Source organism: Hyaloscypha bicolor (assembly GCF_002865645.1).
Source record: "Hyaloscypha bicolor E unplaced genomic scaffold K444scaffold_182, whole genome shotgun sequence".
NCBI lineage: Eukaryota > Fungi > Ascomycota > Leotiomycetes > Helotiales > Hyaloscyphaceae > Hyaloscypha > Hyaloscypha bicolor.
In genome coordinates, this window is record NW_020194684.1 from 6,077,995 (window position 1) to 6,100,991 (window position 22,997).

General features: G+C 46.4%; 8 protein-coding genes across 8 annotated transcripts; 4 read left to right on the forward strand and 4 right to left on the reverse strand.

The window, feature by feature from the left end:
* Positions 1 to 342: 342 nt before the first annotated feature.
* Positions 343 to 1,386, forward strand: K444DRAFT_575275 (uncharacterized protein; the record flags this gene model as incomplete). The annotated part of the gene is made up of 2 exons (XM_024877469.1): positions 343 to 1,053; positions 1,115 to 1,386. The coding sequence occupies 2 exons, from the start codon at positions 343 to 345 to the stop codon at positions 1,265 to 1,267; spliced, it is 864 nt and encodes a 287-aa protein (XP_024729124.1). The 3' UTR covers positions 1,268 to 1,386.
* Positions 1,387 to 2,823: 1,437 nt separating this feature from the next.
* Positions 2,824 to 6,953, reverse strand: K444DRAFT_621365 (uncharacterized protein; the record flags this gene model as incomplete). The annotated part of the gene is made up of 8 exons (XM_024881893.1): positions 6,699 to 6,953; positions 6,528 to 6,631; positions 6,256 to 6,475; positions 6,141 to 6,206; positions 5,732 to 6,028; positions 5,491 to 5,656; positions 5,404 to 5,418; positions 2,824 to 5,334 (listed from the first exon to the last, which is right to left on the reverse strand). Exons 1-8 carry the CDS (start codon positions 6,741 to 6,743, stop codon positions 2,825 to 2,827), a joined length of 3,423 nt encoding a protein of 1,140 aa, XP_024729125.1. The 5' UTR covers positions 6,744 to 6,953.
* A 274-nt stretch (positions 6,954 to 7,227) lies between these two features.
* K444DRAFT_621366 (uncharacterized protein) lies at positions 7,228 to 7,935 on the forward strand. The gene is made up of 2 exons (XM_024881894.1): positions 7,228 to 7,798; positions 7,851 to 7,935. Exon 1 carries the CDS (start codon positions 7,246 to 7,248, stop codon positions 7,435 to 7,437), a length of 192 nt encoding a protein of 63 aa, XP_024729126.1. The 5' UTR covers positions 7,228 to 7,245; the 3' UTR covers positions 7,438 to 7,798; positions 7,851 to 7,935.
* On the forward strand, positions 7,743 to 8,369 carry K444DRAFT_621368 (uncharacterized protein; the record flags this gene model as incomplete). The annotated part of the gene is made up of 2 exons (XM_024881895.1): positions 7,743 to 7,798; positions 7,851 to 8,369. Exon 2 carries the CDS (start codon positions 8,050 to 8,052, stop codon positions 8,365 to 8,367), a length of 318 nt encoding a protein of 105 aa, XP_024729127.1. The 5' UTR covers positions 7,743 to 7,798; positions 7,851 to 8,049.
* An 829-nt stretch (positions 8,370 to 9,198) lies between these two features.
* Positions 9,199 to 10,961, reverse strand: K444DRAFT_709242 (uncharacterized protein; the record flags this gene model as incomplete). The annotated part of the gene is made up of 3 exons (XM_024888197.1): positions 9,199 to 9,356; positions 9,417 to 10,626; positions 10,671 to 10,961. 3 exons carry the CDS (start codon positions 10,959 to 10,961, stop codon positions 9,199 to 9,201), a joined length of 1,659 nt encoding a protein of 552 aa, XP_024729128.1.
* A 792-nt stretch (positions 10,962 to 11,753) lies between these two features.
* K444DRAFT_543799 (Clavaminate synthase-like protein) lies at positions 11,754 to 12,791 on the reverse strand (the record flags this gene model as incomplete). The annotated part of the gene is made up of 4 exons (XM_024875990.1): positions 11,754 to 12,129; positions 12,212 to 12,381; positions 12,431 to 12,504; positions 12,563 to 12,791. Coding segments are annotated over 4 exons (849 nt in total), but the record flags the coding sequence as incomplete, so codon positions are not given.
* A 2,535-nt stretch (positions 12,792 to 15,326) lies between these two features.
* K444DRAFT_709246 (leptomycin B resistance protein pmd1) lies at positions 15,327 to 19,177 on the forward strand (the record flags this gene model as incomplete). Its single annotated transcript, XM_024888198.1, has 4 exons — positions 15,327 to 15,483; positions 15,530 to 15,792; positions 15,827 to 18,771; positions 18,820 to 19,177. The coding sequence occupies 4 exons, from the start codon at positions 15,327 to 15,329 to the stop codon at positions 19,175 to 19,177; spliced, it is 3,723 nt and encodes a 1,240-aa protein (XP_024729130.1).
* Positions 19,178 to 19,982: 805 nt separating this feature from the next.
* K444DRAFT_669839 (uncharacterized protein) lies at positions 19,983 to 22,854 on the reverse strand. Its single transcript, XM_024887560.1, has 2 exons — positions 20,275 to 22,854; positions 19,983 to 20,206 (listed from the first exon to the last, which is right to left on the reverse strand). Exons 1-2 carry the CDS (start codon positions 22,737 to 22,739, stop codon positions 20,125 to 20,127), a joined length of 2,547 nt encoding a protein of 848 aa, XP_024729131.1. The 5' UTR covers positions 22,740 to 22,854; the 3' UTR covers positions 19,983 to 20,124.
* Between the last annotated feature and the right edge of the window lie 143 nt (positions 22,855 to 22,997).

Consider the following 22,997-nt stretch of genomic DNA (forward strand, 5'->3'; position numbering starts at 1 on the left):
CTTAAACCAGATATAAAAGTCTTATAAGCCTATAATTTATAGGGCCTTATAAGGCTCAAAAACTAAAACTTAATTAATTAGTATATAAACTCCCTAAAATTAAAATACTATTTTAAGGAATCTTTTTATTATAAGTTAGAAAGCTCGTAATTATAATACAAGGGTTATAATATACCAGCTTAGACTTATATTGAAAAATCTAATTTCAGATTTTCAAAGAGCTCAGGTAGCCAATTAAACACCCCTGCCCCAATCGACACCCCCTGGGGAGGGGGGGGTCGTTTTAGTTTTTCCCGCATTTCTTCGTCATAACAATCAATTCCTTGTTAACACAACTTCAACATGTACTCCCGCGATAAAACCGTCAACGCCGTCCTGAGATTCTATCAAACAGTTATCCGCCACCCATATCTAAACAACAGCACACTCATTGTACCGCCTGTAAACGGCTGGACCTCGATCAACATAGAAGGGAAAAACGGAACCGTCCTCGACTTACTTTGCCACCTCCCATACCTCCGCTCAGAGAATGCATTCGAAGAACTCATCATTTACTGGGAAAGCATTCCGGTCTGCTACTTGGACAACCAAGATAGGCTGCTATCATACCCCCTCCCGGCCCACTGCATCTACCTCGCCCGCGCCGAATCGTATCTAGGCACGTCTTTGATTCTCGACACTAACGAAGGCACCATAACTGAGTTCTATCACACGGGATCTCACATTACAGTACCTTACGAGGAATACGAGGCTCTACCTGAAGCAGAGAAATGGAAGGCCCACCGCATGAGACCCACCACAGAATTGTTGGACAATTGGACGCAGAGGTATGAGAAATTGGTGTGGATGTTAGTACCGAACCCGATTCGTCAGCCGGTAACAGGGAGGTTCTATAGTCGTGCTGTGTCCAGTGCTGAGGAGGAACTTCTTGTGCAGCAAGGGCAGTTGGAGCCGTGGCACGTTCAAGATGACAGCAGTAGTAATGATAATAGGGAGGAGAGTGAGGATGATAGGGAGCAACATAAGAGGGAGAGGAAGAGGAAGTATGTAGTGGTAGGTTTAGAAGTTCGACCCTCTTATATTGAGGTTGCGAAAGCTAATTTGATATACGCAGGATGTTTACAACATATATCTCTGCCACGGATGGCCAGATCACTTCGACAAGGAGCGATGTAAAACCGAATTGTTGGAGCTAGAGAAGAGGAAGGATGTGGATACGAAGCGGCAACTGGCTGAAGCGAACCCCGATGCAGCACTATTCGACTGAGAGATAGACATTTTTGTTCCTATTAGGACTAAGGGCTGATTAGAGGTCTCACTACCTCCCAAACGGAAAGGATTTATAGATTAGTATACAAATCCGTTCAAATAATTAATGGCAAGGCGTAAGAAGACGTATATTTCATATACCGTGTTTTAGTATTAGACATGAAGATATCAACGATCATTGTAACCGGGAATAGCGGATGATTTATTCATTTCAGGAACTGCTGTCAGACACTGTCTATCAGCGCGTTTATACCTGTCGCCCGTGGTTGCACAAGTATTCCATGAGCACCAGCGCCGCTCACAGCGGAAGCGCTGGCCACTGGGGTAGCGACCACCTCTATCGTCAACTGTGTCGTGGATGCTACCGCAGTCGATACCACCTGAGGGTATCCGGTCGCCTCGGGCTGCACAGCAACCGCTGTATCAATACCCAAAGTCCCCATCTCTTCATGGCAGTCAGCCGAACCACATCACAGAATACCCAACTCTTCCTGCAACTCGACATCCGTGATACATCGAGTAGTGTTTCCCTCGACGAACACCCAAGCATCGGGGTCCAAGGCGTGGGAGTTCCCATCGCGTTTTCTGAATCCTGGTTGGGCTACATGGTTACCAAGCACATCTGACGGAATGAGGCCCGGATAATTGGTCTTGGCATACCGCTGAGCATCTCGATTACCGCTATAATCTGCCACGAAAACTTCCCTCACTCAAGTCCGTTTCCGTCTTTGGACCGGAGCAGTCGCTGCTCTAACCTGAGCCGAGCCCTGAGCCCTGAGTATGCTAATGAGTCAACTGGATTCTGCTCAGGGGGGGGGGGGGTCCTCTTCTGGCTCCCTAGAGAATCGGTTATAGTTTCCATATTATCTATATATAGAATTTTGCAGATCCTTGACGGTGGCCGTTCCCGGTTTCCTGTCACATTTATCAAGGGTCCTTGTCGGAGCCGATTTGGGTCCCCTTTTTAACCAAAGGGGCCTCACTTAATGCCCCTCTCAACCTCTTCTCAACTCCCCTCATTTCCTGGTCAACCTTTTCCGGGTGTCTTATTGCCTCAAGTATAGCCAGCTTCCTTGAATTTATCGACTAAATAAGGACACATTTCTAGGTTTCAACTTGCGAAACAAGGGATCCATTCTAGCTCCCCTGTTGACCTTGGCACGGATTCCTGGGATGCCGAATGTGGATCCTGCTGCCGCTGCGCCTTACGTGAATAATAATGTAGCCTCTACGACGAGTTGTAGTGCTACAACCTTCACTATAACGGATTGTCGCACAATAACTCGTAGCATAACAACCCGTAACGCAACGGCTTGTAGCATAAAAATATAGAGCACGACAACTTGGAACATGACAGCTTGTAATAGTCCGTCTTCTTTTAGGCCAAGGGATTTGATCACACTAGGACCGGTCACTCTAGGCGGATGGTCACTCAGAATGAAAAATAACGAGCACTAGAATCATAGCCTGTACAGCACACTCTAGCCCAAAATGTGTCAATTTGAGTTCTTGGACTATGTTGAATTTTGTAAATCAACCCAGTCCAGTTTTTGGCCTAGGTACAATCCATTTGGTGTCTTACTGAGACTCTTCGATTCTTAGAGTCAGTCGTTCCCTTCTCCCGCAGAATCTTTGCTATATTTTGATGTTGATTGAGCACCGCTAATTCTAAAGCTGTCAGGCCCTCCTTGTCCGTCCAGTCCAGGTTAAGGCAAGTGCGGAGTACAAGTCTGAAAACTATCTCCTGATGTCCGTTGGCTGCGGCAACATGCATCAGTGTTCTCCTGTCGTCGTCTTGGAAATTCCAATTAGTTGTGAAGTCCGCGAGAATATCGAACGCCCTCGCATTGCCCGTCTGGCAAGCGTTGTAAAGATAGTTATGGACACTTAAACCCTTGGTCGCAGCTGTGACGAAACCTCTTCTTTGAGCCCGAACTAGAAGACCCCTAGCAATTTCGTAGTGATGGTTTTCAAGAGCTATGGATAGCGGACTCCTTCCTGCATGATCGGAAATCATAGGATCTGCAGACAATAGTGGTGGTTTCGGGCGAGGACGAGCACGAGCTGGGTGAGTGGATTGAGCCCAAGGATAATGAGGAAAGAAATCCACTTCGTCATAATCGGTACCATGGGCAGATGGTTCATTCTGAAATATATCTTCTGGATCTGCCCCATCTGCATCGTCGAACGAGCATCTCATTGTCGTGCTAATAAGAGTGTATGATAACACGCTACTGCCCATTTCCACCGCTTGGAAAAGAGGGGTCTGGCCAGTCTCATCACTAAAGTTTGGATCTGCTCCAAGCCTTAGGAGAATTTTGATTGCATGGTCTGCCTTGAATTTCAAGCACACAGCAAATTGTAATGGAGACCAATAACGAGTTCTTGATGACCCAGGGAAAGATTCGGCCCTTAAATGGATCATGCTTTGGAGATCTGCCGGAATCGGAATGAGACGATTGACCTGCTCTGGGGCTCGAATAATCGTTCTGAGAGACGCATCATCACCATGGATTAGAGATGCCAGAGTAGCACCGTCTAGCAACTGGTAGGTTGACTCTAGGGTCGTAAGAAAATCCCGGGTGACTTCTTTCAATTCCAACGAAGGCGTAGTATGTTGTTCCACATACAATCGATATGAATCCAAGCAAAAAGGTACCAGGACTGGCTGCCGAAATTCTATAAGAGCAACGTATCTCTTAAGGTCCGAAGATGCCCACCCAACACCAGTTCGGGATAAATTTGACGAAGTCCTGACCGCGTCAATTGTCAAGTTGAAGTAATCCAGATACCTTTTACACAATCTTCCAATCTCGATTTTGCTCGCCCATTCTTCTAGCTGGATCGCGGCTGGTTTGATCTTATGTAGCATATATTCCCGGGTAGTTTGATGGACGAATTGGACAACACCATGCCGCACCTCCAGAAGGTTTCCACATCTGCTTGCTATTCTTTTCCTCAATTCCTCAGCATTTCTAACTCTGTGTCGAGAAATTTGAGTCTCTGAAAGGTCAGAGTTGTCGCACAAGCTTACTGCGAGGATTTCGCGTATTTGTTCCACGTCTAGTGGCTGAGGTGAGTATGCAACCCATCTTAGAAGTGTTTGGCACTCTCGAACTGCTGCTTCATTCTTTTTGACAATTTCCTCTACTATCCTGCAATAGAGATCTTCTAGGTCCATTGGTATCGATGTTGTCAAGTCTTCGATTTCTGCCATGGTGCACAACCCTTCGATTGCTCGCTCTTCAAGCTCGGCAAGAACCAACTTCACCCACAGAAATACGCCTTTGGATCGAAATATTAATGTCTGAGATACAACTTGCAAATCTTCGGGAGGATACTGTAAAACTTCCACGGCAATCCGTTTTGTCTCGCCTTGAACATATTCAACAATGTCATTGAATATTTCATCCTCTAGCTTCATGTATCGACAATTTCGTAACGCAAAGCTAATCTTAGGATTAGGTCTGCTAGCGACGAAGATTTTGAATACGACATTGGAATTGATGTTCTGGTTACTGACTCGATGAAGCATTTTTATCGTTTCCTGCCTCATGTCCTCTTCAGATTCGTCCATGGCGTCAACAATGATGTGTATTCGTAATGGGACATTTTGATTGTATCTTGTACCCAGGGATAAAAATATCTGGAGGAGCGAGGGAATGTTCCATTCTTGAGATTGCTTGTAGCCTTCGAATGCCTCGCGATAGTCTTCCCATAGTGCTGGAGCTCGTAAAAGAATTTGGTACAAGATTGACCGAAGCATCCATATGTGGCCTTGTTGATCATCTCCACCCCGTGCGCTGTAGAAAAAATCTGCAATTAGGCATTGTGCGTCGTGGATGTGTAACAACCTGTGAATCAACTGCGATCGGAGGTGGTTAGCCAGAGTAGACTTGCCACTTCCTGGCTTCCCTTGCAGCCATAAAAGAGTAGAGGACGGGCTTTCCTCCCATTGTTGGTACTGAGGGTGGTTCCAAATCCAAGTAAGGGTACCAGGATAGGCTTGAGATACCCTTAATCGTCGCTCTCTATAATGTCCAAAATACAAGGCATCGAGGCAGGCTACTCGAAAATCTTATTAGATGCTGTTTGTTGGTCCCATCGTTGCACAGCCTAGAACGTGAAACTTACCTTGGCGCTCTGAGCCTATACAATGGGGTTAGAAAGTTTCGAATATAGTAAAGCGTATTCACTCAGCTTCTTTGCCCAGCGACATACCTCCGAGAACCATTATGTTTTTAATCAAGTTTGCCACAGCAAGAACGACCACGTTGTAGCGGGGATCATTTGGGTTTGAGAAGCGACATATTTCACGATGATCCGCATCTAGGGGTAGCGGCATTTCATTCGCGACGTTGAGAAGTGCGGACTCCCGTTCAACAATCTGTCTTTCACCAATGAGTATTACATTTTTATACACATACGACGTACTGGTTGGAAGGGTGCTGGTAAAACGAACCACAGGTATTATAGCGAGCAAAGGTCTTCCTTCATAGACGGATATTATCTGAATGGTTTTGCCACGCTCGACGAATTGTGCCGAGATCTCAGCCAGTTCCGTGGATTTGCTCTCTAGACCCTTTAGCAAATCGGTACGGAAGGATCCAAACGTACAAAAATTCCCAATATTCCTGATTACCCGCGTCCATTTAGCTACATCAGATCCTATATGTGGTGTACCCATGAACATGACACCTGCAGTACAGATGTTGATATCACTGTAAATGGAGTTGCGCTCATGAGCGACTATCAGGAACTGGATTATCTCAGAAATAAGTTATTCCATACATATTTGAAGGTGTAGGCGGTTCTTATTTTCGGTAAAACTAGACGTCGAAGTGGTGGAGGGGATCGAGGACGTGACGAACCTTCTTAAGTATAATACCTCCTAAACTGTGACATAAGAAGACCATCGGAACTCCAGTGGTGTTGCTCTGGGGAAATCCGTCAGTACAAATATTTGCCGCTTGGAAACTAGCGTACAATTTTCCGCTTCAAATGAAGCTGAGCCAGTAATTGCATTGCATAGTCCCGAATTTGGAATGAAGAGCCACCAAACGCCACTCTTGAGTTATAACCGAAGGTTGAAATTCTGAGGTCGAAGTCTAGTAAGAATTGGGGCAACAGCTGTGAGAACCAGATGACATTGTCAGATGTCCACGTCTTGTATGGATCGCCATTGAGACCGTGGATAGCAATTATACTGCAGATAGTTAGTTGCCAATGGCAACGATGCAGCTGAGTGGAACACATACTCAACTTTCCTTCCTCCAGATAGCTTCGAGTGGAAGCCCCTCAATTCAAAAAGTCCCTCCGTAGAATTTTCATTGCTTTCTTCAAGTGGAGTTGGTTGAACGTCCTGATAGCGGTCAGCTCCTACTAATCTGCAGGTTTGGGAATTTATTAAGGTATTCTAGGAATATGACCTTCTGGCTTTCTTCAGTTCTCTGTTTTTTGAAGAGCGGAGGCATGATAGCTCGAAACCAACTGATCAGGAACGAGGAGGTGTGAAACAAGCTTCTTAAAGATTGTTATTTTCCCGGAGTTGTGACTCAGTGCTATGAAAGGATCGAAATAGCGCTGTTTCGCAGCGCAGTAATGGTTGGGTCGGTTTATGATACATTTATACGCAGATTTGTTGAAAAGGACTTCCTCTTGCTCTTGCTCGACTATAATATTGTGTGGTGGTAGTCCCAATTTTCAAAGAGCGGTGAAGGCGGGAGGCTGACTGGGCTGGTTGTTGCCTACTGTTCTAGTAGACCGCATTCGGTATAGTGCATTCTGATCAGGATTACATAATAATATTGGTACCGGAAGGGAGAGCAACCTGAGCGGAGGGTGAGGCGAGGGTGAGTAGCGCCTGAGCAGAGCGGCGATAGTGACTAACGAGCCTGCGATCATGGGTCTGTGCGCACAGGCGCTTTTTCAGGCTTCACTCAATCAGCCCCCCACTAAATTAGAATAACCACCCTCATGGCCCTGAACACACCCCCACCGCTCGATTTTCAGTACGAAAAAGGCTATGAGATCCCTACAAAACATAAGGAGGCTATACGCCAGCTTCACTGGTTTGGAAAGGTCCCCATTTGCGCCTTAATGGTACGATACAAGCTTGGCGATACCACGATCCAAAAGATCCTTGGCTACCCAGCCCCAGAACGATAACGCCCTAATCGAAAGGGCCCTACCTTCCTCTTATCCGATCGAGAAGTTGACGAAGCTATTGTATACTGCTCACAGCGGTGGGAGACACGGATAATGAACTGGGGGAAGGTACGAGAGGAGCTTGGATTCAAATGCTCGATACAAACACTCAAGCGCAGGATGCACTAACGAGGGTATTATCGCTGCGTAGTGTGTCAAAAGCCTTATTTGACTCTTGTACAAGTTACTGTACGATATCTCTGGGCAATAGCATATCTCTTTTGGACCGTAGAGTGGTTACGAGTCCTTTGGTCGGACGAGGTTACCTTCCATGTTAGAGGACGATCTACAAAGGCTAGAGTTACAAGAAATACGAGGAAGGGCAAGTCAGAGAGATTCTGTAAGGATTATACTCAACATTAATTTCACCGTAGTCATATAACGCCCGTCAACGCCTGGGGAGCTATTGGTTTTGGGTATAAAAGCCCCTTGATTTTTGTCGACGGTACGGGCAAGAAGGGGGCCTTTAAACAGGTCGATTACTTAGCACAAGTTCTCAACTACTTACAACCAATACTCGACGCCTTTGCCCTTATTACTCACCAATTACGACCGGCGGTAGAACCCTTGTTTATGGAAGACGGCAATTCAGCTTACGGTCACAAGTCTATATCGAATTGCTGTGTACGATACCGTTCAAAGCATAGAATCGTCCTTCTACATTATCCTTCTATATCTCCTGATATGAACCCTATTGAGAAATGCTGGCGATGGATTAAACAAGCTCTCCATCGACGATACCACCAACCTATAACTGAGGCAGAGATGAGGCAGGCAGTACTAGTGGAGTGGGAGGCAATACCACAGGAATGGATAAGTGAGCTGATTTTAAAGCAAGAGCATTGGGTACAAGTACTTATGCAGCGGCACGGGTGGTCAACTCCTAATTAAACGCTCCTTTAATACCTAACTTTCGTGATTTTTGGATGAAAATGCCCTGTGCGCACAGACCTATGGTCGAAGGCTCGTAACCACGTTTGAAGCGAAGTCGAGAAGTTTTCGTGTCAGACTACCTCTATAATCTCTACCGAATCTGGACCTCTCCAAAGTCCACTTCTGTCTTTGGACCGGAGCAGTCGCTACTCTAACCTGAGTCGGGCCCTGAGCCCTGAGTTAGCTGGATTATGTTCAAGGGATCCTCTTCTGGCTCCCTAGAGAATCGGTTACCCTTTGTCATCTGATCAGCAATTTACCTTATTTCAGAACGAGGTGGCTAAGCGATAACTGCATCTGAATAGCAAGCCGCACTTTCTTATATCATATACCTACACTCATCATACAAGCTCCATGCGGCAAAATGCCTATAATCTACAAGTTGAAGGCTAAGCTTCGGCGGGACAAGAGTCTCGCAAGTAGTCTCGGAATGTATGTATCGGATGCAAAAGCTCAGCGTACCCCCACAGCCTCGCTCAAGGGCAGCGAGTTTCAATCGCAGTTTGCAGATGCTCCGCTACTAAACCCTTCGGCCGATACTTCTCTCCGCGAATCATCCTCACAGGGACTATCGGCAGTACAGACGCTACCCCTGTCAAAATCGCCAAATTGTACAGTTTTGGAATATCGCTCCCCACTCAAAAATTCTCGAAGAGGGGAAGTTATAGAAGGAACTCGCTTATTTTAACTACTCCTATTTCGATTCACTTGCGGTAATCTCAATACAAACACTTTAGAAAAAACATCTTATTACGATATATTGACAAAGGGAACCCAATACTACTGTTACTACAGAACCGCATCTTCTATTTCTAATAGAGCTGTCACGATCTCCTGCAGATATGGACGCTCCTCAAGAAAAGCCAGAATAGCAAGGTCCTGGGTATTTGCGATGCCAGCGGCTTTCCTTTGGCCTGCCTCAATAAATCGTACCGCTTCCCCAACCTCTTCACTCCACCATAGTCTTGCAGCCGCTTGCGTTTCTCTAGCGTTTCCAACCTTCTCACCACAACTTCCTGTACGACCTTTCGGAAACAATTTCATCCCCCTCCTAATGACAAGCGGAAACATTCCTCGCCACTCCATGGCCCCAGCTGTACATCTTCTAATAAGAGATCTCAGATAACCCGGGGTTCTGCGAAACTCTGGAAAACTTTGATCCCACTCTGGCTCTCTGAACGTCTCGGCGGTTAGAACACTATTAACGGAACCAACGCCCTCAAAGAGACACCAAAGGATTTTACCAAGCATGAAAACTTGCGCTCGTTCTTGTTCCGGCGGTTTTAGAATGAGCCATGGCAATCTATGATTGGAATAATGCCTTCTCTCATCTACTACAGAAGGAGGTTGTCCCAAGATCGCCAAATAGTCATCCAGCATAGATTTGAATTCCTGATCCAGGACTTCGGGTCTTTCTCTAGTAAGGTATTGAATATACTCGATATAATAAATCTCTGGAGGAGACCATGAGTACCAACTGCAACGCTGCTCAAAATCGATGAGGAGGATATTCATATTTCGCAGCTCGTTCGAGGCCACCATCAGGATATTTGTCGGTTTGAGATCAGAGTAAAAGCTAAATTCGCTCTTATTGATATGCTGCAATGCGGAAACCAATTGTTTGGCCCATCTCATTCGATCCTGCAGAGAAAGTGCCTCGCTGCCGTGGGTTCGCCAGAGGACATCGCGCAGTGTGCCCGCTGGATGATACTCTACGATAAAGCCACAAACTCCAACCTTGCCGCCGAAAGCACACTTCTTTGTCACGATATATAATGGTTTTGAAATGACGTTTGGATGTGCCTCCATCTCTAGCAATGCTCTTAGCTCGTCGTAAAGGAATCGTACTTCATCTGTCGTGGATTTGAATACGAAGGTGTCGGAAGAAGGTTTGCAGCTAAGGCGGACGAGGGTGATAGTCTCCCGGAGCTGTGCCAGAGTTTTAAGTTGAGATATATCGATGGTCTCAAGCCATCTCGAAGATGGGATGTTCCATTTCCCTTGGAGTTTAGGGACGGAGAGCCATTGCAGCTCGACATCGTACACTGGAACGAGATGGATGGTCATCTCTCTTATGTCAACAGACATTCGGTCTATAACAATGAATGATCCAAAGGGCATTTCCATATAGAGTTTCTCGAAATTTGGCTGGTTGGCGGACCAAACGTCGAGAACACGCACCAGATGCCGGCAGATGGGAAGATCTACCAAACGCTCCTGGCGCAGGAGATCGCAGCTCCAGAGTTGAAAACATCAGATACCCCTTCTCGATAATATTTCTGCTCTGGGATATAGAGGTCGATTCGTAGTGGCCCCTTCGATCTTGCGAAGTGCGGGATGGCGAAGAGGCGGGTCCCATCTGCTCCGCATCCGTCAATGCTCCACTTCGTGTCCTGACCGACATCGAGGCTGTCGATTCGATTCTTTGGATTCAGGACAGATTTAAGCCAAGGGAGACTTATGTCGTTTGAGTTCCGTTCAGGAAAAAGTTCCGGCTCGAAGGCAGCCGCGGGAAACATGGTCGCACGGAACATATCCACGCAAGGGTCCATGGTGAATGCAGAAATTCAGAGTGGATAGTAATAGCTGAAAATATGCCTCGGAGTAGAGAATATATAAATGAGGAGACGGTCTGGTACGATCGGTCACTAGTCCTGTGTGATATAGGTGAAAATTATCTCAATGGGAAGAGGTTAGGAGCGGAGGAGAAGTATTGCGAAAACCAAAACCTACGGTCGGTGAGAGTTCAGATTTTTAGCGCCAGACATGTAACAATATAGGCTGATCGGACGCTGTTGGTGCTATTTATAACAAACTTTCACCTATCCATGAAAGGACCTCCATAAAGGTCTGTCAATAAGGATGGCATACCACTCGCAAATCCTACCAACTGTCCATGGTTCGGCAAAGTTAACTTTCTCTACTGGGCGGCATTGTAACCTCAGGGCAGTTAAATATATTTAGTCAAGTAGGGCCACAAAAATTGACACAAGACACATTTCCTCAGTAGTCATTCTGGTTCTATGAAAACCTCATGTAAAAAATTCCGAGATAAACTAGTTCAGGTGGCTTAAGAAGGTTATTTGAAATCATTTGATGTGTCGTGTAGTAGGTAATACACATAGCCTTGTGTTATCAAGTACCGCCGAATGACCTAAAACAATAAACATATCACCTAGAGTGGCGGTTGTGTTGAATCAACGGCCCAAGTGTTTGTTCCCAAAGACCAGAAGAAAATACAAAAGACCAGAATTCGTTCCTTACGGAGTCATACCCTCGCGAATGCCGAACTTCAAAACAGGTGTTGGCTGGAAGTTCCAGGTTGGTTTCACTTCAAGATTGTCCTAGAACATTCGAGAGTTACCCTCTTGAAGGTAGTCAGGCAGATCCCACTTCAAATTCTCATTCCTCAACCACAAGCGGACAAGGTAACGGTTGTCATCTCCACTGTCCACAAATGCGTCTCTAGAGTGCAAGATGGTGAAGTTGTTGATAAAAGTCATATCACCAGGCTGAAGAGAAATGCACAGCTTGTGTTTCTGAGCAAGAGCTTGGATCGCGAGGAGAGCCTCGAGTTTACCAGGGGTCATTTCAGGAAGGTCAGCTGAACGGGGGACGCCAGGCATTCCAAGGAGTGGCCGAGTAATGACGTTCATGATGAATTTTCCGTTCTCTTGGTATATGAGGGGACGTATTTGAGACCCAAATAGCTTCCCATGGCTGTCGTTGTCATTTCAGTAATCGTCTCTTTTTTTCTAAAAAAAAAAAAGGGGGGGTTAAAAAAAAGTGAAACTTTACTTACGTCTCAAAACCCCAAACTGAGCTTGACATGAGATCCAAGAGAGCTGGTTTGGCTACAGCCAGTTCATTGTAAACTTTCCCTGCCGATGCAAGGTTGTGATTACCTCCATGGGTTACGCAGGCTCGTGTGTGCATTGCCAAGATATTTGCAAACATATCGTTGTGAAAGTCCTAGTGTACATTAGCCCCTTGTATCTAAAATTATCTACTATAGACCTACCAGGGCTAAGTTCGAATGTCTGGTTGAGCGCTCTTCTTGTGGGGTAGAGCTGCCTTTAGCATTGCGAATATGGGCTAAGGTTTTGAGTCAGTACCTCATAGACATCTCGAAGTGTGACGGTCTTCAACGTACCAATGATATGTCCCTCGTCATCCTGCTTTCCTCTGGTTTCTCCAATGTAGCTAGAAATGCCCAAAAATAAGAGCATATTGTCCTCATGAGAGTATGCAGCTGAATTGAGGCTGCGAATATTCACGAACCCTTGTCCTTCATGGACCTCCAGTGCGAGATCACGGAGGTGGGTTCCAAGCGTGGGAAGAGGGAAGCTCTCGCAGTTTACTTCACTTCCATCCAAGCCAAGGGCTAGCAGGGTTTAGTGCTTGAACAATAAAAGTTGTGTGAGGATCCGTACCTTTAAAGTGCTTCAAAGCGGCAGTGACTTCATCTTTCTATTGATCGTTGAGCACTCGTGTGTAGGTTGCCCTCATCTACGAACTGAGACCCCTCCCAGACCATTTCAGAATGGAGTAGATTGCTGTTATCAACTTTGAGCGTTTCATCAGGAACAATAGCGCCGTTCTCAGCAAGGTTTTGAAGGTCTTTGGTCTTTGAATCCGCTACGGCGACAGGAGAAAGTTCACGGAACGCAGGAGAGGACTCCCCCATAAGGTGGTCGACTACCAAAGTAGGACACATTGCTAAAAGTTGGGCTGAGTTTCTTGATGAAAAATAGAAATCGAGACCTGGCAGAGGGGGTGTTCGCCGTGGCGACACTTCGAGAACAATATAAGGATATGAAAGTTGCTTAATAGAAGTGCTTCAGAAAAGGAGCTGCAATAGGTGATGATAAGTGATTATAAGGGGGAGGAAGAGAGATAGATATATATCCACTTTCCGTATGGCACGGGATTATCTAGCCGTTATCTGCTTGAGGAGGGATACTGTCACCAGCACTTGAGAGGAGTGTTGACCTCGTGCGGGGTTGCCTCCTTCCAAAAACAGACTTTCCCAGTATCCAACTGTTACACAAGTTGGACGTAGTCTAGACTGCGGTCTGAGCCCCCTACAACAAACTGGACTATCGCTCCATTGGACTTTCAGGCTGAGCCATGATCTGCTCCGACCCACTCTACAAGGGCCGTATTAGTCAACACCACGCCCAATTTTACCAAAGTCAGTGCTTTTTGATCAATGAATAGCTGGTTTTACCAAAGTTGGAATATTTTAGTTCACAATTATTAATCTTATTAAAGGGGTGTCGGTCGCATAAAAGGAAAATATTAGTTATTTAAAACAGGGCTATTTTATAATTTGACCATAATAAGTATACCCCTATTTTTGGGCTTGCGCCGCAGCAATCTAATGCTTTTTACGGTATTATAAATAGAATCAGCCATGCAAGGTTTCTTATTTGGTGAATATCCTCATAAATTTAAGGAAGTTGGGAGTAGGGAATAAACGAGTGAGGAAGTCAGTGGAGAACTGGGGAACCTCTTGTTAAGGCGCCGCCGCTGCAGGCAAAGCGTTGTAAGGAAAAGTGAAGCTTGTTTTGGAATTCCATTAATCGTGAAATATATATTATTTTAAGTGTATTGAAGAATGGTAATTTTGATATAATAATTATAACTTTCACTCTCAGTGAGCATCTTGCTATATTGGCCCGTTTGGCGAGTAAATTGGAGCAGATTCAGACTGGATCGATCCTAAGCGAAATTGTTTTACGAAGAGATGTAATGAAGATTCCTAGATCTCATATAACTTCTCTACTATTGATTATATTATAAAATTTTGAGCTGTGCAATCACACCGTTTGACTCCACCTCTCTAGATCTCTCGCGTACGAGAAATTTAGACTCAATGTTACATTAATACGGCGATCAGAAGGTAGAGGGGGTTTTGTGAGGCTCGCTTAGCATGAGACTTTGGATCAAGAAAGACACTCCTATACAAATTTACTATATGAGGTACATAGGCTTGAATCATTCTTAGATCGATCCACACCGATCTTGGATCAATCCTGAATCGATCCAGCCGATCCGGGATCATTGAACAGACTGGTACTACCTCAAACCATTTAGACCGCGGTCCAAATAGACTGAGGTTGTGCTATCACCAACCTTGATCCAACATGTTTTTCGATACTCCCATCCCCCAGAAGTTTGAAACTGTGGTTCAATCACGACGACTGCCTAGGGTTACAAGCTAATAGGAAGGCTTGAAATGCACCCTGAAGTGCAACTCAACTGTGCCGCATGTATGCAACAGCGAGCCTACTTCTTATCACAACCAACTGTCCCTCCCGAGATACCAATACGAGCGATTACCCTATTGGTAGCTCGGGGGGGCACAACAATGCAACACCACCACCACCACCACCAACAACCTAATGCAATAACACAACCAATGATGCGACATCAAAACCAATATCCCAATATCACAACCAACATGATCATTCCTCTTTCCCAAATTTGTTCACATTGCAGTTCATACATTCTGACTCCTCGGAAAGGTGCATCCGTTCTCGAAATCAGCGAATCATATGCAAATCCCGGTGCTATGGATTGGTTGGCATTTATAGACTTCACGTTGTACCACCTTCCAAACCTGGCCCGGCCAGCGCCCACGCTCTGCACGAAGCAGTCGTATCAGTTTCCCCAGCATTATACCGTCCATGGCACCGTTCCGGTCACGAGCTCTTCGGTGCTTGAGCTAGAGCGGGGCACAGCTTTTTCCAACATCCGGAACCACGTCTGGCGGGGTCCCCAGATCTCGAGGGTCCAAAGCCAAGACTCTCTAAACTTGACCAGGTCTATTACTTACTACCATCACCAAACGCACATGAATCAATTCAATTCCTAACGTGAGGGACTCCCGACTCCCAAGTCTTGTAACTACCATGCTCGTTACTCAGATGCCAGAAAACGCTGGGAAGCGCTTCCTCTACAGTCCATCAAAGCTAGAGTTAGTAGTACTAGTATCTACGCTTATATCTGCTATCACGGCGGGAGCAATTTCGGTAATCATGCCAGTAAGTCTAGATCTTGCTCAAGCCCGTGATCCCACCTAATCTAAGTCTTCAGATCATTTTCAGTCTGTTAGCAAAGACATTTCTCACCGAAACAAACGATTCCCACAGCTTTTTATCCAAGGTTAATCAGCTTTCGACATATTTTGTTTACCTAGGAGTGGCAGCATTTTTCGCAAATTTCATAACGACTGCCGGGTTCATCTACCTAGGGCACAAGATAACACGCAGACTGCGTGAATATTATCTAGCTGCACTTTTATACCAGAACGCGGCCTTTTTTGATGGTTTTGGGCCTGGTGAATGTGCTGCACGTCTGACCAGCCAGACAGACACGGTTGAAAAGGCTATAGCCCAAAAGTCTGCAAGAGACGCTGATCGGGATCTTACGATTCGTTGCCTCCTTCTCGGTTGGCTTCTATTTCTGTTGGAGGCTGACATTAGTACTGACTTGGTCCATCTTTGTTGCATTTTTTGTTATGAAGGTCGTTGCACGTGTGACAACTCAGAATGACAAAAGTCGGTTGGATGCCGAGACTTCAGCAGCAGCAGTACTTGAAGAGAGCTTTGCCTCTGTCAGAGATGTCACGGCCTTAGGAGCACAAAATTACCACGTCAATAGATACGCCGAACGACTGAAAAATGCAGAGCGGTTTCAATTCCGTGGCATAACGGTCCTTTCCCTTACTCTGGCTTTCACTGTCGGGATCAGCTATCTCATTATCATGACAACTCTTTGGGCAGGATCAAACTTGATTGTAAACCTGCAAGCGAGTTTCGAAGACATAATCACCATCCAACTCATTATTCAAGCAGCAATATTCGTCATAATCGGTATTATTAGCACTGCCGACGTCTTCGTGAAAGCTAAGACTACAATCAGCGCAATCTCTTCAATGAGAGCTTCAAATGTGTCACCGAGAACTGGAGCTGGCCCACAGCATATCATTGGTTCCATTGCATTCGAGAATGTTGGCTACATGTACCCTTCAAGGTCCACATCGGTGATCTTTGACAATATGAATCTGAACTTTCCGGCCGGCAAGATGAGCGCCCTGGTTGGGCGATCTGGCTCTGGTAAAACCACAGTTCTTGACCTGATCGAGAGGTTCTACGATCCTACGAGTGGATCCATATTGCTCGATGGGGTCAATACAAAAGATCTCGACATCTATTGGTTGAGGCGACGGCTTGGCTTGGTCTCTCAAAGTCCTGTGCTCTTTCAAGGGAGTATTTTCGACAATATTTGCCATGGCCTCACCGGGACTGAGTTCGAAAAAGCAGACATTGTTACTCAGCAAGGGTTGGTTGAGGCGGCTGCTCAAGTGTCTTTCTCTCACGATTTCATAAAGGCACTCCCCAATGGATACAATACTCAGGTAGGAGACCGTGGTTTAAGGCTTTCGGGAGGACAGAAGCAGCGAATTGCAATTGCACGGGCCGTTATCGCAGGTCCAGCGGTACTTTTACTAGATGAAGCAACTTCGGCGTTGGATTCAGAAACCGAAGTGAGAGTTCTTTCGGCGATTAGGTCTCTCAAATGCACCACGATTCTCGTTGCACATCGCCTGACAGCCATAAAAGCAGCAGATAAGATAATTGTTCTGTCCGTGGGGAACAGTCCCCAGGAGAGTACTTTTGACGAGCTTTGTCAACGCCAAAACGCCTTTACCGACCTTGTACAGAAAGAGCAAGAAATTACTCCAAGTTCAACAAATCAATTAGTGTATGAGCGGGTTCTCGAGAAAGATCATGACGACTTCAAAGCTGAGCGATCCATCAGTGCCGCCAGTTTGAACTTCAATTCTACCACTGAGAAGCACGATTCGGCCGATCCAATTCCACCTTCGGCAGTACTTGACATATTGGTAAACCAGAATCGAGAACAAGGCACGAGAAGCACACCAAAGTCTTCGCTTTGTAGATTGGTCCAATTTATTTGGACTTTCCAAAAAGACCGCAAAATATTCTTGCTATGTGGAATCCTGGCAGCATTCGTGGCCGGTGTCGAGGAACCAGTTCATGCAGTTCTATTCGCAAAATCTACAGTGTCACTTTCCCTGCCTAGAAGCATGTACGGAGAGTTACTGTCACAGACCCGACTCTGGGCTTTGATGTATCTTACTCTCGCCGTGGTACAATTCTTGGCTTTCGCCACCCAGGGGCTTTGCTTCGGGGCATTGTCTCTTCGCGTCATGCGTCTTGCGAGAGTAGATGCCATGCGATGCCTCTTGCGATCGAGCATAGAGTCCCTCGATCAGATCCCCAATCTCTCCTCCAGTTTGACCTCATTTGTCACGACGGAAACTTCTAGCATGGCCGACTTGATGGGAAGCACGCTTGGAATGCTTTTTATCATCGCAGCTACCCTCTTCGTAGCTTTCATTGTCTCTTGCGCCTTTCAGTGGAAACTTGCCCTTGTGTGTTGGGCCATTTTCCCGGTCCTCTTCGGTTGCTCTTATCTGCGGAATGTTTGCTGGACGGAATTTCAAGGGAGAAGAAAAGAAGGATATCGAGAAGCTGCAAGCTACGCATCTGAAGCCATCGGTGAATTTCGTACAATAGCTGCCTTGACCAGGGAACAGCATGTTCTATCCCTGTACCGCTCATTACTGGTATCTGCAACAAGGGGTTTCGTTACTGTGTCATTCAAAGTAGCGGGTATACAAGGGCTAGTAAGGTCTATCACATACTTTGGCCTAGCTTTGGGTTTCTGGTACGGAGGAACTCTCCTGGGTCGTGGGGATTGCACAGCATTTCAATTTTTTGTGACCTATACTGCAGTAATGTTTGCATCTCAGTCTGCCGGCTTGATTTTCTCAATTTCTCAAGATCTAGGAATTGGAAAACGAGCCGCCATGGACCTCCTACAGCTTTTCGGCCGGGAACCACTATTAACAAGCCCGGAATCGTTCGAAACTGAATCGCAAAACAGGATCCAGTTCCGCGACGTCTACTTCCAATACCCCAGTCGGTCATGTCCTGCATTGAAAGGTATATCATTTGTTATAGAGCCGGGCGAGCATGTTGCTTTCATAGGCGCCAACGGTGCTGGTAAGAGCACGATTTTATCCTTGTTGGAACGCTTTTACGATCCCCAAAGTGGAATCATCAACGTACATGGATTTGATATCTCTGCTGTTGATGTCGAAAACTATCGCAAAACTGTGGCATTAGTGAGCCAGGATGTTGTGCTCTATAATGCAACTATCAAAGAGAATCTACTACTCGGCACACATGGTCGGGTTGTGTCTGACGAGGATCTCCATTCGGCCTGCCAAAAGGCTAACATTTTAGATTTTATTTCCTCCCTACCGTAAGATTCCCCAACTTTGTGATTTCTAGCAGGACTGATTACTTTCAGGGATCAATTCGCGACGATGATGGGCACGAAAGGGTGTACACTGAGCGGTGGTCAGAGGCAACGTCTAGCTTTTGCCCGGGCACTCTTACGCAAACCAGGCATACTACTTTTAGACGAAGTTACTGCCAACCAGGACTTGGAATCTGAATCTCTTATTGTTAGAGCAATCAGAACAGCAGGCCCACGTTGCACAACAATCAGCGTCACACATCGACTGAACACGCTAGAAGGAGTTGGCCGAATCTACGTACTGGATCAAGGATCGATTGTTGAATACGGAACTCCAGAACAACTGTTCCGTATGAAAGGAGTTTATTATAACATGGCAAAGACTCAAGGGCTGACTGGCTGTTCCTGAAAACTTAACACTGTGTAGAACCTCTTTGGTTTGATAATACGAAATCTTCAACTTGAAGACTAATCCATCTGAAATACTCTGTCCTTAGCACAAGCGGGTATTTCCAGATTATGAACTTATTCAAGTCCTTCAAAAAATACTACCCTTCCCTCGCAACCCTACTCTGAAATTGTACAAATACTGGTGGATTCTATTGCCCGCTAATTCTATCAATAGGCACTCCAGTTTTCTTTCCAAATCCCCACACCACGCTCCATTCCCTGCATTGATGAGCAACTAGCCATTATACTAATTCCTGGGAGTTCTAAAGCTTATCTTTACTAATACTGGGACCTTAATAGGCCAGGGGCACGCCGCGCGACTGCATGCAGAGCGTATTCGCGTGCATTGCTTGCACGTGCGCTGCATCCACGTGCCCGAGCAAGCTAGGATGTGCATGCCTTGAGGATATACTTTTTAAGCGATTTTAAGAGCAAGGGAGGGAGGGACGTGCTTCTTCCCCGCCTTATGTGCGCGTGCCGGGGGCTAAAGAATAGCCGAAAAACAAAAACCTTACTTTATATTAATTACAAAACTTAGCCTTCTAAGCGCGGGTGAGGGGGACTAGAAGGGAAAGAAATTCTCAATTGCATAAGCACCCTTTCTGGGCAGACACTGGAAGGGTGCTTATATGCATCCTAATCAGAGTTGGCCTCCTATTATTACCCCTTTGGGCGGACACCCCTGTTTTAGGAATACTACGCGAGCAGAACAAGGGGCGGGGGGGTTGCAGGGGTTGGTAGGGGCACACTGATACTGTATCTATCAGATTTTACATTGAAATTGGAATAATCCTTCTTGTATATGTTATCTTGGTCTGGTGGGTTTTCTGTGCCCCAGCAGTCTTCATGTGCGTTGAACTACAATTTTCCCCATTCGATCAACCCAGTCGGTTACAAGAAGCCCACCTATTGGCCTGACATGTAAATAGTAACCGAATCCCAGACGTAATTGCACAGAGCAATGGGATTTACTAGAAGAAGATTACTCCTGCGAGTGTACATGTCAGTACTTTATTACAAGAAAACAAAGATACCGGGTGGCTGTTTAGAACATACAGGGATGGCAGGTATGCATTCTCTGCTTGATATTCTTCTGGAGTTAAGTTTTCAACCGCGACCGTGTCTGAGGGAGGCACAATCTCAGGTTCAGTAGTCGTAGAGATTTCGATTGACGCCGTAGATGCAGAGTCGTTCGATGTTGCAGCTACTGCGGGTGAATCTGATGTCTTCCGCGACGCTTCCGGACTGTCAGAAGGTGGAGAAATCTCAGGATGAGTGAGTCGGAATTGTCTGCTCTCCTCAGTGGCACGTCGGTCAATCTCCTCCTGTGCCTGAGATGAGAGATGTGGGCGGAGATTGTCGTTCTTCTTTGTCTTCGAGAATAAGCCCTTGGCTGCCTTGCTCGCTTTTGCAAACGGTGATTTAAACCCGACAGCGCAGACGTTAGAGGCTTTGCTCCTATCTACACCGGGCCGTTTGGCATGGGAACCTTCGATATTTCGCGATGCTGGAGGTGTACGACAAGGCTCAGCAGGCAATGGATCAAGAGTCATAAAGGTTGTGGTATGAGATGAGTTAGGGCTTGCGCTGGGATCAGATTTCTTGCCAAGGAGGGCTTTCGTGCCGTATATATGTTTCTGGCCAAGAATAACGTCGTAGGAAGACCCTATCAGGACTTCAAATTTCAAGCTGTATTGCTTCTTATCGCTTGAGATCCATACGGCATTCACGGTAGCAATACTCGGCACTTCACTGCCGTCGATAAATCTAAAGGTTCCTCGATCGCCTGTAATATCTAGCTTGAAATTCCTTGCTTGGGCATAAGCTAGTGATATGATGTTGACTTGAGCTCCAGTGTCGGCTAGTGTTTTGATCGCTTCACCAGCGAGATGTCCGTCAGTAGTGCACTGGCCTGGTCGGATACCACTTGCTGCATGAATATCGTACACAGCTCCAGTGGAGCTTAAGGATGTGGCATTGACAGTATAGCGCTTGATGCGGTTTAATGTCGTGGTGTTTGTTTCTAAGAGGAAGGGGTGCCCCAGTAGAACGTCGTGAACACATTGGCTAAGGACATGAAAGACCAACATATGCTTTTCATGGGGAGAGTCATCGAAGCTCCAAGATACTTGAGCTGTTCCTATAGTAGGAATCAATCTCCCATCGGCGGACTTGATGTGTGTTGTGCCATTGCTATCGGGAGCGATCGCGATGCCATTCCGGTGTGCATAGTCACGAGAGAGTAAGTTTTGATCACTCCCAGTATCTGGGAACGCGCTTGATGGCTGCTCGTTCAGCAAACCAGAAACTTCATACGTGTACTGTGGAGATGGTCGAGGAGGTGGAATCCAGTCCCAAGAGTAGAAGCGAGCAGCACGTCGTGACCATCGATATGGAAGTACATTATTCAGCCAAGAACAACATCTTAGACAGAGACTCAGGAATCTCTCTAATTTTTCAAGAGCCATTTTCATATGACGGTAATCATAAAACCACACTACAATCTCGGGCTTGAGTGCGAACTGGGTCCGCGTGGGGGGTATCCGTCGGTTTTTCTCGATACAGTGACGAATTTCTACATCCGCAAAATGTCTCCTTTTCTCGATACGGCGATGAATTTCCACCTCCGAAAACCGTCTTATACATTGCAGCAAGGGTTCTCTCGGGCCGCCCAGGTCTGGTGAAGGCAAGCGATTAGGATCCTTGAGGTACTTCTTCTCTTTAAATATATCCCGCAGGGTTTTACGGAAACCCTCAAGGCCCAAAATCTGATAAGGAGAAAAATCTTCCGGAGGATGGATATGGTAATGGTTTTCGTTATTGTTCGCACGAGGCCAGTTCCATACTGTATCTTTAAAGTCGGGTACCTGGGAAGAGGAGAAACCTCCCCACTTGGGCAAACCCAGACAAATAAATCTCCTGCTAATCTTTCTATTGAAACCGAGGTCCAGCAGGTACTCCTCGATTTCGGAGAGCCAGACACCAGAGATATGTTCGTATTTGGCCCTGTCCCAGCTGACATAAATGTACGCTGGATCCCCCAGACCATAGGGGAACTCGATTGGGATGTCGGACAGCTTCTTCGCCTTTGCATCTTTGAATGTTACATTGTTCCCAATATTGTCTGAATTGATTGGACTGCGCCAAAGCCCGTCGGAGAGAGTAAAGCCTTCAGCCGAGAGGTTTTCGCGGTATCTTCGCACCCATTGTTGCCAGCGTGAGAGTTGTGCGGCCTGCGGTGCAATCTCACGAAGTCGTTCCTTTTGCCTTGCAGACAAAATTTCCAGGCGCTGCTTTTCCAGCTCTTCTCTTTTCAGGCGCTCCTTCTCAGCTTGCCGTCTCTTCAACAAGTCATCTTTGCGGTCCCTGATGATCGCAAGCAACCGGTCCCGTTCAAGCATCCAATTCTCCTCGCTACCTTCCCCCTCCGGGCGCCGGGTTTCGGTGCGTGTTGCTTGCTCGGTTTTCAGCCGTGTTCTCTCGTTGTCCCTAGGGATATGCCGTCGAGAACGAGGCGCCATGACGCCGGCGTGGTTCTGTACAGTGGTCGATGAAATTCATCCGAGTGCGAAAAGGTTTTAAGGTCCAGCTGGGAACGAAACCTGCTTTCGTGCGATATCAGTGCGTGGTCGGGCGTTTTCTGTTACACAAGGTTGGCTGGCAGGTAGGTACACAGTGAGGCGGACTCGACTCTCTTAGGCTTTGCTGGCTGCCCAACGGGGTTCCGGATTGGGCGCGTGACACTCAGCAAAAAATCATTGCTCCAACAGAATATCGCG